The sequence below is a fragment of the Rhipicephalus microplus genome, chromosome 6, assembly GCF_043290135.1.
Source record: "Rhipicephalus microplus isolate Deutch F79 chromosome 6, USDA_Rmic, whole genome shotgun sequence".
Lineage (NCBI taxonomy): Eukaryota > Metazoa > Arthropoda > Arachnida > Ixodida > Ixodidae > Rhipicephalus > Rhipicephalus microplus.
In genome coordinates, this window is record NC_134705.1 from 182,309,513 (window position 1) to 182,322,098 (window position 12,586).

Sequence of the window (12,586 nt, forward strand, 5' to 3'; positions counted from 1 at the left end):
GGCCATGACTCGTTATCTAGCTTGGCAATAGATGACGCCAAAAGCGAACGTGCTTTCTTCACTTGTCGCTTGATGGTGCTGTAGGCAGCCACCGCAGAGCGTAGGCCACGCGCTCGCGTGTTCCCTTTCATAAAGAACGACAGTGTACACTCTGCGAGTTGTGTTCGCATACTACTATGGAAAAATAAAATGGCGACACGTTTAAGCAAAGACGTTCTTGTTCGATTACGCAAAACTTACGCTTCACTTGACCAGAGTAAAGTGTCTGCACACCGCTCCTGTTTCTGTTGCAAGATTATCGGAGGGATAACGCAGGTTTTCTTTGGCTCCTAAAGTTTCCTCATTAAATTGCAGTATCGGTACATCGGGAGACACGAGCACCTTCGCATTACGATGCTCTCTCGTTATACCACATTATAAGGTAGAATCACGCATGCAAAACCTGGGACTGTTGGCAGAAATGTCATCGTATTATATGATGTGGCATTATTATACCAAACTCCGCCAACACTCGCGGCGTACATCTGGCTATACACCTATATCAATACAAATGGCACCGCCCCTCTCAGTGGGCGTGGGCAGGTCGGCATTGGTGGCGACCTCGCTGCCCACGGACCGGACCTATACACTTATATTGAGAGTGCAGTCACAAAGAGGGCTCCCTACACCAGGCTTGCACTCTTGGTACAACCCCGCTTGTACAATAAGTTGCAGACGTATACCGAACCCTACGACAGAATCACCACTTGGTGACGTGAATCACATGTACAGCACGTGACCTGAAACGGAACTTCAAGGCAGGCATCCCACGTTCGCGCTTTCGCAAACGAGCGCTGACGATTGCCTTGTTATATTTCTTTAAGATACTTTTAATAATCTTTCGCTGCTCATAACAGGCCAACCTGGACCGCAATGCCACCGGCGTATATCTAGCCATGGCTCTTAAAAGCTCCGAGCTCTCAGTCCAGAACTTGGCAGTCCAGGAGGCCTGCGAACGAGTGGATGGCCACGGTCTTGATTTATTAATATGTGGGGTTTACCATCCCAAAACCACCATATGATTATGAGAGACGCCGTAGCGGAGGGCTCCGACCACCTGGGGTTCTTTAACGTGCACCCAAACTGGAGCACACGGGCCTACAACATTTCCGCCTCCATCGAAAATGCAGCCGCCGCAGCCGGGAATCGAACCCGCGACCTGCGGGTCACCAGCCGAGTACCTTAGAGACCAGCGCGGCGGGGCAAGCCACGTTCTTCCAGTCCCAGCTTGGGCGCGGCCAGCAACTGCGGCGGACCCCTTTTAGAGGGTGTCTGACCAGTTCTCCAGGACCAAATAGAGTTCATTTCATTTCGCTTCACCCGCAGCCGTGGCTTCCATCACATTGACGGGGTTATTCCAACTTGCTCCAACAGTCTTCTGCAGTTACCAGCTGCATGGTTACGGAGCACATACATATGCATAAGTTCACCGCTGTGGAGAAGTGGTTACAATCCTCGGATGGTGACCCGAGTTTGTGGGTTCGATACAGGCCACGGCGGTCGCATTTCGATTGAGACAAAATGACAGAGGCTTGTGTACTGAGCGATGGCAGTGCACATTAAATTACACCAGTTGGTGAAATTTTCCAGAGCTTTGCACGCACTTGATAAGCATATCCTGCTTTTGGCGCGTAATACCCCAGATGTAAGAAGAGCAATTTGGCGAGCTTGTAGGAATACATAAATGTACATGTAGCGCAAAATTAATTGATATGTGGGGTTTAACGTCCCAAAACCACCATATGATTATGAGAGACGCCGTAGTGGAGAGCTCCGGGAATTTCAACCACCTGGGGTTCTTTAACGTGCGCTTATATCTCAGCACACGGGCCTACAACGTTTCCGCCTGCATCGGAAATGCAGCCGCCGAAGCCGGGATTCGATCCCGCGACCTGCGGGTCAGCAGCCGAGTACCTTAGCCTCCAGACCACCGCGGTGGGGCATGTAGCGCAAAAGACAGGCATACAATATAACAGGAAGACCAGACGAGTGCCAACCTTCAAATCCGATATATGTGTAGATGATCAAGACATGCCCTAGCTTTAATGTTCCATGCTTGAAAACAAGCCTAATGATGTAAAGTAGTGGACGTCGATGAAGCAACGCGAGTATACGTTCTAGCTAATTAAGTCATTATTAAATTCACAAAAGAGACATATATTCAGCAAGTATGCATAAAAGCAAGAAAAAACTTGCTCTTACATATATATGAACTATTTTTCTTTCTTTTTTCCGTTTACTATATAGGTGATATATATCCGTCTACTTTATAGGTCCACTTTATATTCCGTCTTTATATCCGTCTGCTTTATATTCCGTCTGCTTTATAGGTGATACGTACATACATTGCGTTCATGCGGTCTGTCAACATACGGCGATATTGACAGTGTCCGGTTGGTCGGTCCCAGCGCCCCGCACACGAACCTCGGAATGCCTGAAAGTGGGCGTTTGTAGAGAGTTAGAATATGCTTCGTGTGTGAACCGATGCTGTTTACGAAGGCGCGCACAGCACGTGGCGCACTGTAGTCGGCTACAACCTCAGAATTATTACATAATGTCCACCCACAGCCATAGCTGCCCCTCCCCGCGAAGAAAGAAACGTTTAGGAGGTGCAACACCACTCCTTGAGGCGACCAGATAATGTCACATGTAGCCAAAGAGCCAATTCATGCTGGCGGTGTCTTGCGGCGGAAAAGGGAATTCTCGCCGTTTTATTCGTTGGCGAGCGAACAGGTCCGCAGTGTTCGCGTTCCGCGCACTCAAGGAGTTGGGGACGCGGGGCGCGTTCGGCCGTGATCAGCCAATAGCGTTGCCTTTTAAAGACGATAGGCCAACCCCATTCGCAGCACCCACCAATATTCCTCAAGGTTTAGCGTTCATAGTTGTGCGATCGCCAATTAAAGAGCAATTATTGCGCATATCTCAGGCACCGTAACAACGCTTCGAAGTTTTGTATGTCTGCCTTTATACTAGAAGAGGCACACACAAGTAACTCTAAGGAATGTAGCGTTTATCGCGCTGTGCTGACAGTGCAGCGCGATGCTCAAAAAGGTGTTTCCAACGCTTTGCTACGACGTCACGGTGGTGGCATCTGCCCGTCGCTTTGCGTTCTACACCTCATCACTTCCGAGACTGCAGGCGCGCATCTTTCTCCGCGAGCTGCACGCCTTCGTTTTCGAAGATAACTGCCAGATGACTCTTGTGTCTAACGTGCCTCGATGCGCTCGTTCGCCTCCGCTGCACGCTCGAGGCACTCTAACGCAGCGCCTCCAGAATACCATTCACCGATTTTCTTGCGCAGAACATCAAATAAACGTTTTGTTCGCTCTCTCCAGAAGCAAGACTATCGTCTTTCGACTACATTTGCGGTGTAACATGTAAATTTCGAACCAACTTTCTTTAATTTTTTCGTGGTGGTGGCTTTGCGCCGCTGGGCGCCGCCAATTGAAATGTATTCGTCGGCGCATGTTATTTCTGTATTTTACGGGACGTTCTCTGGACGCCTGCGGACGCCCGTTCCAACGAGAGTTTCACCCCAAAAATGTTTCTGCGCCCATGGCTCTCGAGTTTAGAAAATGTGGTAAACGATTTTAAAGTACTCGGTACTCTACTATAGAAGAGCCGAAAGCCTTCCGATGGACCTCACAATTGATGAGGTCACATTGCCAATCATTAGCCGCAAAGCTACTTATGGCCCGCTGAAACAGTCATTCAACGGACTGTAACGATTTTGATCCCGTCCTTCTTCGCCTTGATTTGCCTTTTTTTCATACAGAAATAAGTTAGTCTCCCTGATTTTAGATCGAAAACTTGAACGCGCCGGTAAATTTTGTCATTTTTTTCAAATAAACGAATGTTTTATACGTACGTCCGCATCATTTTCGGCCAGCTCCCGCACTTCAGCGGCGAGATGCAATAAGAGGTTCGACCATTATTGAAAGCCACCGTGCTAGGTTCGGCATGGAGGGGCGAGATTATGCGTACGTCCATTCGACGTTCTGGCGCAACACTACTGTTAGGCACAAGCGGGAAGACTGGATACTTGAAGAGGTTAAACCACGGCTCTTTGTAAAGACACACTATAGGTTTCTTGCAGTGAATAAGAAAGAAACTATCGGTAACAAGCGTAGGGCAAAGTTTTGCACTAACCTGTTTGGGCTTCTACTTGCTGGCAGGCTTGGCGGGCTAGCCTGGCGCCTTCCAGGTTAAGACGGTAAGCCTAACAAGGTATCGAAATAAAGAAAGTTTAGAAATTTCCCACCAGCCAGCTAGTCATACCACTGGCTCATTTTATTAACGTAAACCCAGAAGTTGTTTAGCGAGTCCTTGTGTGCGCCACGCTACACTATAGGAGATAGGAATGGATTCTGTTACTTTTAACTGCTTCCCAGTAAGTAGAACTGGTTTATATTGACTATATAGCAACACCGAACCCTGTATTCGAAAGAAATTATTCCGTAGAGTCAGTGGCGTAGCCAGGCGGTGGCACACCGCGCATCTGTTCTCTCTCTCTGCCATGAGATAGAGCACAAAGAGAGAGAGAGAGAGAGAATAAGAATGAAAAAAAGCAGAAAGGTTAACCATGGCTGAGCCCGGCAGGCTACCTTACACCGAGGAAGGGGGTAAGGGGAATAAAAGTTAGAGAGAGAGTGAAGGAGAGAAAAGAAAGACACCCGAACACACGCACGTGGCTCCCACATTGTATTGATTGATTTGTGGGGTTTAACGTCCCAAAACCACCATATGATTATGAGAGACGCAGTAGTGGAGGGCTCCGGAAATTTTGACCACCTGGGGTTCTTTAACGTGCACCCAAATCTGAGCACACGGGCCTCGACATTTCCGCCTCCATCGGAAATGCAGCCGCCGCAGCCGGGATTCGAACCCGCGACCTGCGGGTCAGCAGCCGAGTACCTTAGCCACTAGACCACCGCGGCGGGGCTCCCACATTGTATTAAAGGGGCCGTGACACGGTCACCCACCGAATTGCTGTTTTCAGCAAAAAAGAAATAGAAGTAGAGGGTCTGTTGTGCCCGTACATTTAAAAAAAAGATTTACTGTAGAAGAATATTTCATTGCCAATTGAGCCCTCCGAATTCCCGCCTGTAAATCCCGCTCATTACCGACGACTGCAATTCTGCCATGGCGTGTGTGACGTCATGCACTTCACGTAGCAGCGGAGTCGTCGTCTTCTACCGAAGTTCCTGTCACTTCAAATCGTTCAATGTTTCAGTGCCGAAGTCAAGCAAGCTCTAATAGCTCCATTATCCGCACGGGGGAGCACGAAACAATAGGGAGTTTTAGAATAACGTTTGCAGGGGCAGCGGGCGTTGCGGGCATTGCGTGCGCCTTACGAGTTTTGAGGTGTGTTCCAATACTCACGGTAGACGGCTAAATAGACAGCTAAATGGACGGCGGTCATCTTAAGTCCCATTCCAAATCTCACGTAGCCAGCAAAATAGACAGCTGCGAGAAGACCGCATTAGGGTGCTAATCTAGCCACCCTAACCGCATCGTAGACGAATACGATGCCGGCTACTTTGCTGTCTAAACAAGATGGCGGCTCAGCGAATCGATCAGATAAATCAAATCTCGCCGAAATGGTCGTCTGCACACGAGCAGACGCTTTGACAGACGCTAAATGTGAGGAACGTTTGTGGGGGAGATCGGCATCGCATAAGTCGCCTATGCGTACCCTCATTGGCCCTAAATTGTGTGCCACTGTATAGCGCTAAACGGAATTATACATAACGTGTTTTTGCGAGGCTCGGACGGAAACAATGTGCAAGCACACAGATCTCACCAGATGGCTCAGTCCGTAATCGGCTTGGGCTACAGCTGTCGAAGTGAAAGTGTTCGTTTCCACGAAGTCGGCTCCAGCTTCCAGGTAGCGCTGCCACAATAAATAAATAAATAAATAAATAAATAAATAAATAAATAAAGCACGGCAAACGAACCAATTTTACCCACAAAGAGAGGTCTGCAGATACGTATTAGAAAACTTCAACTGATATTAGTGTAAAGCGCGTGACAATACCTGTATGGTATAGATAAATGGTATGCGATTAAATTGTAAGATTTGTGTTTGTGTTTGTGCGTGTGCGTCTGTGTGTGTGTGTGTGCGTGCGTGTTCATATTTGCTGGGGTTTTCTCAAAGCCTACGATACTTGATACCACGAGTACCTGGCTCCATGGTGTTTTCCTATGTGTTTTGAAAAAAATGTTTAACGATTTCGAGTACTTCGTACTCAACTATGGGAGAGCACTGAGTTGTCCCGCTAAAACCTTGTATATTCAAGAAATTAATTTACAGAAAAAAAATCCACGCATATTCACGAAGCCAATGCTACACTAGAGGAAGACTGGCGCTATAGTTTTTAAGGGAGCTGCAACGCACGGCGCTTCAGCCACCATTATAATCACGAGAAGTACATAAATTTGCCTAGTGTTGCCTATAGCATTCGTTCTTTCGGCTCCGCGTGACGAGAATCCGCAACACAAAGCCCGTCGAAGGTTTAGCAGTTACGCTTCACAACCTTGACCTTTTCTTTAAGCTCGTCGTTTCAAATTGGCTCACGAAGTTCCCAACAATTCCTTCTTTTATCCGAAACCAAACGGCAACACAGCAACAAACAAAGCCGCAAGTATATTCGAAGCACGAGGACCAATTTTCGTACTATCCATCATTCCCCAGGTAGCTGAACGATCGCAGCGCCAGGGTCTGCTCTATAGTTAACTTGGGGAAACTCTATGCCTCGTAACTACAGTACTGCGCGAAAAACTGACAAGAAACAGAGAGGGCACACACACAAGCGCAGACAATAGCAAGTGAAAGTTTATTGAAGGATACATATATATACCTAGCGAAAAAATATGCCGTGAAACATTGGAGGTTGGCAGTGAGATAATCTATCTCTATATTTCGTGCAATGTGACCAAAGGCCTCGCAACACACTTGTTGTCATACTTGTGTATATAAAATGCCTCCGGAACTCCTCTCGCTGTCCTATCCCTGTGCCGGGACAACACCCTTGTTTCGCGAACTAATGGGAAACACTTGCAATCCCTGCAATGTAGGCACAGATTCGACGAAGGGTGGGCCTTCAGCGATGCCCTGTGATCCATTAGTCGGTTATTCAAACATCTTCCAGTTTGCCCAATATCGCACTTACCACATGACAAGGCCTTGGACAAAATACACCGCACCCATTCCACATTCAACAAACATTTCCCAGTGATTGACCTCACAATCACACTACTTTTTTGTTTTCCTTGCCTTTAACTTTCCTTTCCATCACTGCGCAAACTCGGCCCAACTTATTTCTGGACGAAAAAAACCACATTAACACCGAATCTATTTCCCACCTTTTTTATACGGGGGGAGAAGGCATGAAGATATGGAATGGACGAGAAAGGCAAACCTTTATCGATGCCCGCCCTGTCATTACCGTCCTGTTTGAGCTTCTTTATTAATCCTTCCCTGAGAAGACTCAGCTTTCCTCCTGGAAAAATCGATAACTTAAGCCTAGTAAGCTGGTCATCAAAAGCCTATGACATTTGATGCGGGCACGATTGCGCAAAACAGATTCGAGACATGAAGTGGCGACACCATTCTTGACTAACTTTGAGTGACAGGAATGAAAATCAAGAATGGGCTTAACCAACCTAGGCGAATACCGCCAGCACGTGTGCTCCTGCTCAATCCTAAATTTCAAATCCAGAGACTGAATGCAGGCATCTTTCGAGACCTCAAAGGTAAATTTCAAACCCTCAAAGGTAAATTTCTATGCCTCGGTCGCGGGAGCCAGAACCACATCATGCCTGCATGTTGCAGATGCCATTTACACTGTGAGCGTATAGAGAACCATGTAAAAAAGCTGAGTAAATTGTAAATTCTGGACAAGCAACCTTGTGTATCTCCATAACAATGTCCGGTCTGGTCAGGTTCAGTAGGTCATTGTTGCCTTGCAGAGGCCTGCCGTGGTGGGCGAACTCCGATCCTCGGTACGACGCCTCGTCCAGGCCGAACTGCTGAATCATCGTGCCCATCGCACCGTCCAGGATCATGACTCGCTCTTCCAGAACACCCTTGATCATAGTCGTTCTGTGCGCTCTCATTGCGTCATTTTTGGGGTCCACGTCTGCAAGAATACATGGCGCATATATCTTAATTTTTTTTTGTCTCTGTTATCCATGGCCAGAACTCGATGCTGGTGGTACATTAATAAATTAAGCCGGAGCGCGAAGGGAATATTCAGTGTGGGGGGAGGGGGGCTAAGGGACAGCCACACGTCCCCTTTTCATATTTCTTGGCTGCCCCTTTCCCATGCTTTGCCTCCTCCCTAGAAGAAATATAGCCAATCACAACGCATGAGTTTCTCGCGTATACCTGCGTATACCTGCGTACACCTGGCGCCACCCTGTGTTAAAATAGTTATGTCGTGATGACTGGCATTGTGCATTGAGGCCCTGTGTTAAAATGGCGCCACCCTGTCCTTGAAATAGATGTTATGTCGTGATGACTGGCATTGTGCATACTAGCCCTCAATTGGGGCTGTAGCAATCATCATGGTATGTGCTCCTACACCAAGTATGAGCAGGCTTTCAGCAATTTTCTTTAAAATGTAACACCGTACTGACTGACTATCCTGATTATCACTGTTTTGATTCATTGATATGTGGGGTTTAACGTCCCAAAACCACTATATGATTATGAGAGACGCCGTAGTGGAGGGCTCCGGAAATTTAGACCACCTGGGGTTCTTTAACGTGCACCCAAATCTGAGCACACGGGCCTACAACATTTCCGCCTCCATCGGAAATGCAGCCGCCGCAGCCGGGATTCGAACCCGCGCCCCGCGGGTCAGCAGCCGAGTACCTTAGCCACTAGACCACCGCGGCTGCATGCGTAGTGGTAACAAAGTGTGGAAAAAAATAAACGAGGAACTAAACCAGAATACCAAGGATTATACGATCGACAACCTCGTCATAAATGACAAAACGATTGGTGGGACCAAACTCGCCAACCTTTTCAACAATTTCTTTGTTGAAATCGGAAGTAGCACCTACTGTCACGAAGCTGTTAATCGTATCCCGAGACTATCCCACTCAATGTACTTGCAGCCAACATCTGTCCCTGAAGTGACAATGCTGTATCAGAAGCTTAGGAACAGTCGTAGCCGCGATGTGGATGATTTAGAAATAATACCAATCAAATACGTTATAGACCTAATTGCACCAGTGCTTACACACATATATAACGTCGCTATCTCTACTGGGCTTTTTCCAGACAGCATGCAGGTTGCTAGAGTTTCAGTGATTTACAAGAATAGAGACAAAAATAGCTTAAGCAACTATCGTCCTGTGTCAATATTGCCTATCTTTTCAAAGGGACTTGAGAAAGTAATAAATTGTCGTATTGAGAAATTTATTACAAAATACAACCTATTAACAGATCACCAGTTTGGCTTCAGAAAGGGACGTTGCACTGAGACAGCACTTCTTGTTCAAAAAGAGGAAATATTACACAACTTTGAAAATAAAGTCATGACACTGGGTATATTTCTAGATTTTAGTAAAGCTTTCGATCGGGTAAACCACTCAAGTTTATTTGAAAAGTTAGAACATTATGGGTTACGTGGGACAGTGTTACAACTTATTAAATCTTAATTGAAAACGCGCAACCAACACGTTGAACTAAATAAATTTAAATCACACCTTAGGCCTATTGAATATGGGGTTCCTCAGGGTAGCATATTAGGACCGATTCTCTTCCTTTTCTATATTAATGATATTGTAAGAATCTATGAGGATTGTAAATATATTATATATGCCGACGATTGCTCGGTACTTCTTGAGGGAAGAGACTTGGAGACCATGACACGAAAGGGTGATACATTCTGTCATAACTTACAGATCTGGTGCAAGTTCAATAGGCTTACTTTAAACGAATCGAAAACTAAATGTGTGTTGTTCCGTGCCCCGGGCATTTTAAGAAGCATCGACGATTATATAACTCTTGGGCCATTTCAAATCAAAATCGAGAAACATATTAAGATTCTTGGTGTAATTTTTTCAGAAAATATGTCCTGGAATGAACATGTCAGGACCTTATTGCCAAAATTAAGCAGAGCAGCCGGTGTATTAAGCCGAAACCGTCACACTTTTTTTGTTAGCATTAAAAGAATGTTATATTTCGCGCTCCTCAGCTCTCACCTATATTATTGCACGCTAATATGGGGAAACACAACATTATCAAACTTGCAGCAAATATTCTTGGTCCAAAAAAAAGCACTTCGTTCAATAGAAAACGTCTCGTTTCTAGAACACACAGAACCTTTATTCCACAAACATAAAATTATGAAGATTCACAACATATACAAGCATAAACTACTGAGAACATACAAAAATGCCACATTAGGAAGAACACAGCTATTCGAAGAAATTGCAAATCTTTAAGCAAATACAATTTCCTATCCTTTCAGGTATCACCCACCATACCACGTTCCTTTCTCGCGTACCCATTATGGGAAAGAAAAACTTGACTATGTACTCGCAACCACACTAAATGAACTAGAACAAAGAAATGTTGACGTTCTTAACTTTACTAACAAAGCCTTACTAGATCTGTTTATGTAAATGTATTAGAACTACTCATGTTTGTATAATTACAGTAGCTGGTTTTACTAAAATGATTGTAACTTAAAACATACATTGATGTTTTTTTTTTTCATTAGAACACCGTAGTCTGCATAACCACTTTGGTAATCACATTGTATATACTGTAGCTATATAGACTTGTTAGATGTTTTGCCCTGTCACTACTGCTTTACGGGTGACCAGAGCTTAGTCAAGCTGCGCAAGCGCAGCTTTTTTCTCTGGTCGCCTATTTTCGCAGTGACAATGCGCTGTATTGTCTGAACCGAAAATAAAATTTGATTTGATTGATTGAATTGAAAACGAAATCCGGTTTATCTAATCTCTGTCTTTGTCGTCGCATTGCCACGCTATCTTTATTCCCGAAATTTTATTACAGTAATCTCCGTCATCCACCTTACATCGTTCACCTTACGCACATACCTCGTCGCCGCAGACATGAACTGCAAGTGTCACGCCCACGTGCTCGAAACATCACATTTTCCTCTTTATTTTTCCTCCGAGCAGCAACAAATTCGAATGGCCTTTCCCACACCATCGCGGCCATTGCTAATCCATCAAACTTCTTGGACAATGTAACAAACTTTCTTTCCGAGTGAATTCACCTGGCTACACTGTATACCCACCCCTTATGTAATACCCCCTTGAGGGGCCTTTAAGGAAATAAAGTGATGTGATGAGTGATCGAAATAACTGTTGCGTGCCACGTCTCATCAGCAAGTGCGACAAAATTGTGCCAACAGCCCTAATAAGGATTCGAACTGCTACTCGCATACGCACCTGAGTGTGGAATTCGGCCGTCACCCATGATAGGAGGGACACCGTCCGTGCTACCGTTGACAAGCCGGAGTGACCACATCGTAACGAGCGTAAGGCAGCATGTCCGCCAACAGCGAGCGCGGCGAAAATAAGCGCGGCCAAGGCACAGGCGCTTCGCTGCCCGCCCCCGTTATCTCCTTATCGTACAAGCGAGAGGGGGCTCACGATAACGATAAGAGGAAGACGCCCTATTGAATGAACATACACACAAAAGTTACGGGGTATCTTGACGACGTTCCATCTCGACTTGCCGCGTCACGATCGCGTAAATATATATAAAAAAAGATAACATGTGCAACGGACAGTATGGTGAGCTGCGGATCATTCCAATAGCTACACCGATACAATTACAACCTATCAATCAAACTCTAATTATAGCTACCCAACGAAAAGTCAGTGAGGGACATTTAGAAAAGCGCACATAGCACAGGACAATCACTTATTAGCGCTCTGCAGTTTAGACAGACATGTGGGGCTTAACGTTCCAAAACGCCCCGCCACGGTGGTCTAGTGGCTAAGGTACTCGGCTGCTGACCCGCAGGTCGCGGGATCAAATTCCGGCTGTGGCGGCTGCATTTCCGATGGAGGCGGAAATGTTGTAGGCCCGTGTACTCAGATTTGGGTGCACGTTAAAGAACCCCAGGTGGTCAAAATTTCCGGAGCCCTCCACTACGGCGTCTCTCATAATCATATGGTGGTTTGGGGACGTTGAACCCCACAAATCAATCAATCAATTAACGTTCCAAAACCCATCATATGATTATGAGAGACGCCGTAGTGGAGGGATCAGGAAATTCTGACCACTTGGAGTTCTTTAACGTGCACCCAAATCTGAGCGCACTGGCCTACAGCATTTCTGCCTCCATCGAAAATGCAGCCGTCACAACCGGAATTCGATCCCGCGACCTGCGGGTCAGCAGCTGAGTACCATAGCCACTAGACCAGCGCGGCGGGGTTGCGCTCTGCAGTTTAGCATTATTAACTGCATTAGTAACAAAATGTTAGTCGCCTCGTCACAGTATGACATATGCAGCCTCAGCTTGGGTTCCTACATAACGGCGTATGGAAACAA

The 12,586-nt window shown here is 46.2% G+C and overlaps 1 protein-coding gene across 2 annotated transcripts in view; it reads right to left on the minus strand.

Annotated features, from left to right (window-relative positions):
- LOC119168264 (methionine synthase-like) overlaps positions 1-11,957 on the minus strand; it is a 58,718-nt gene extending 46,761 nt beyond the window's left edge. Inside the window, exons 1-5 of one of the 2 annotated variants that reach the window (XM_075867208.1) lie at positions 11,476-11,957; positions 7,948-8,180; positions 5,843-5,932; positions 4,189-4,258; positions 2,381-2,473 (exon numbers count right to left, since the gene is read on the minus strand). In XM_075867208.1, coding sequence (XP_075723323.1) covers positions 2,381-2,473; positions 4,189-4,258; positions 5,843-5,932; positions 7,948-8,180; positions 11,476-11,554 — 565 coding nt within the window. In that variant the 5' untranslated portion in view covers positions 11,555-11,957. The remainder of the gene's footprint in view (positions 1-2,380; positions 2,474-4,188; positions 4,259-5,842; positions 5,933-7,947; positions 8,181-11,475) is intronic. The other variant, XM_075867209.1, reaches the window with a different exon arrangement.
- Between the last annotated feature and the right edge of the window lie 629 nt (positions 11,958-12,586).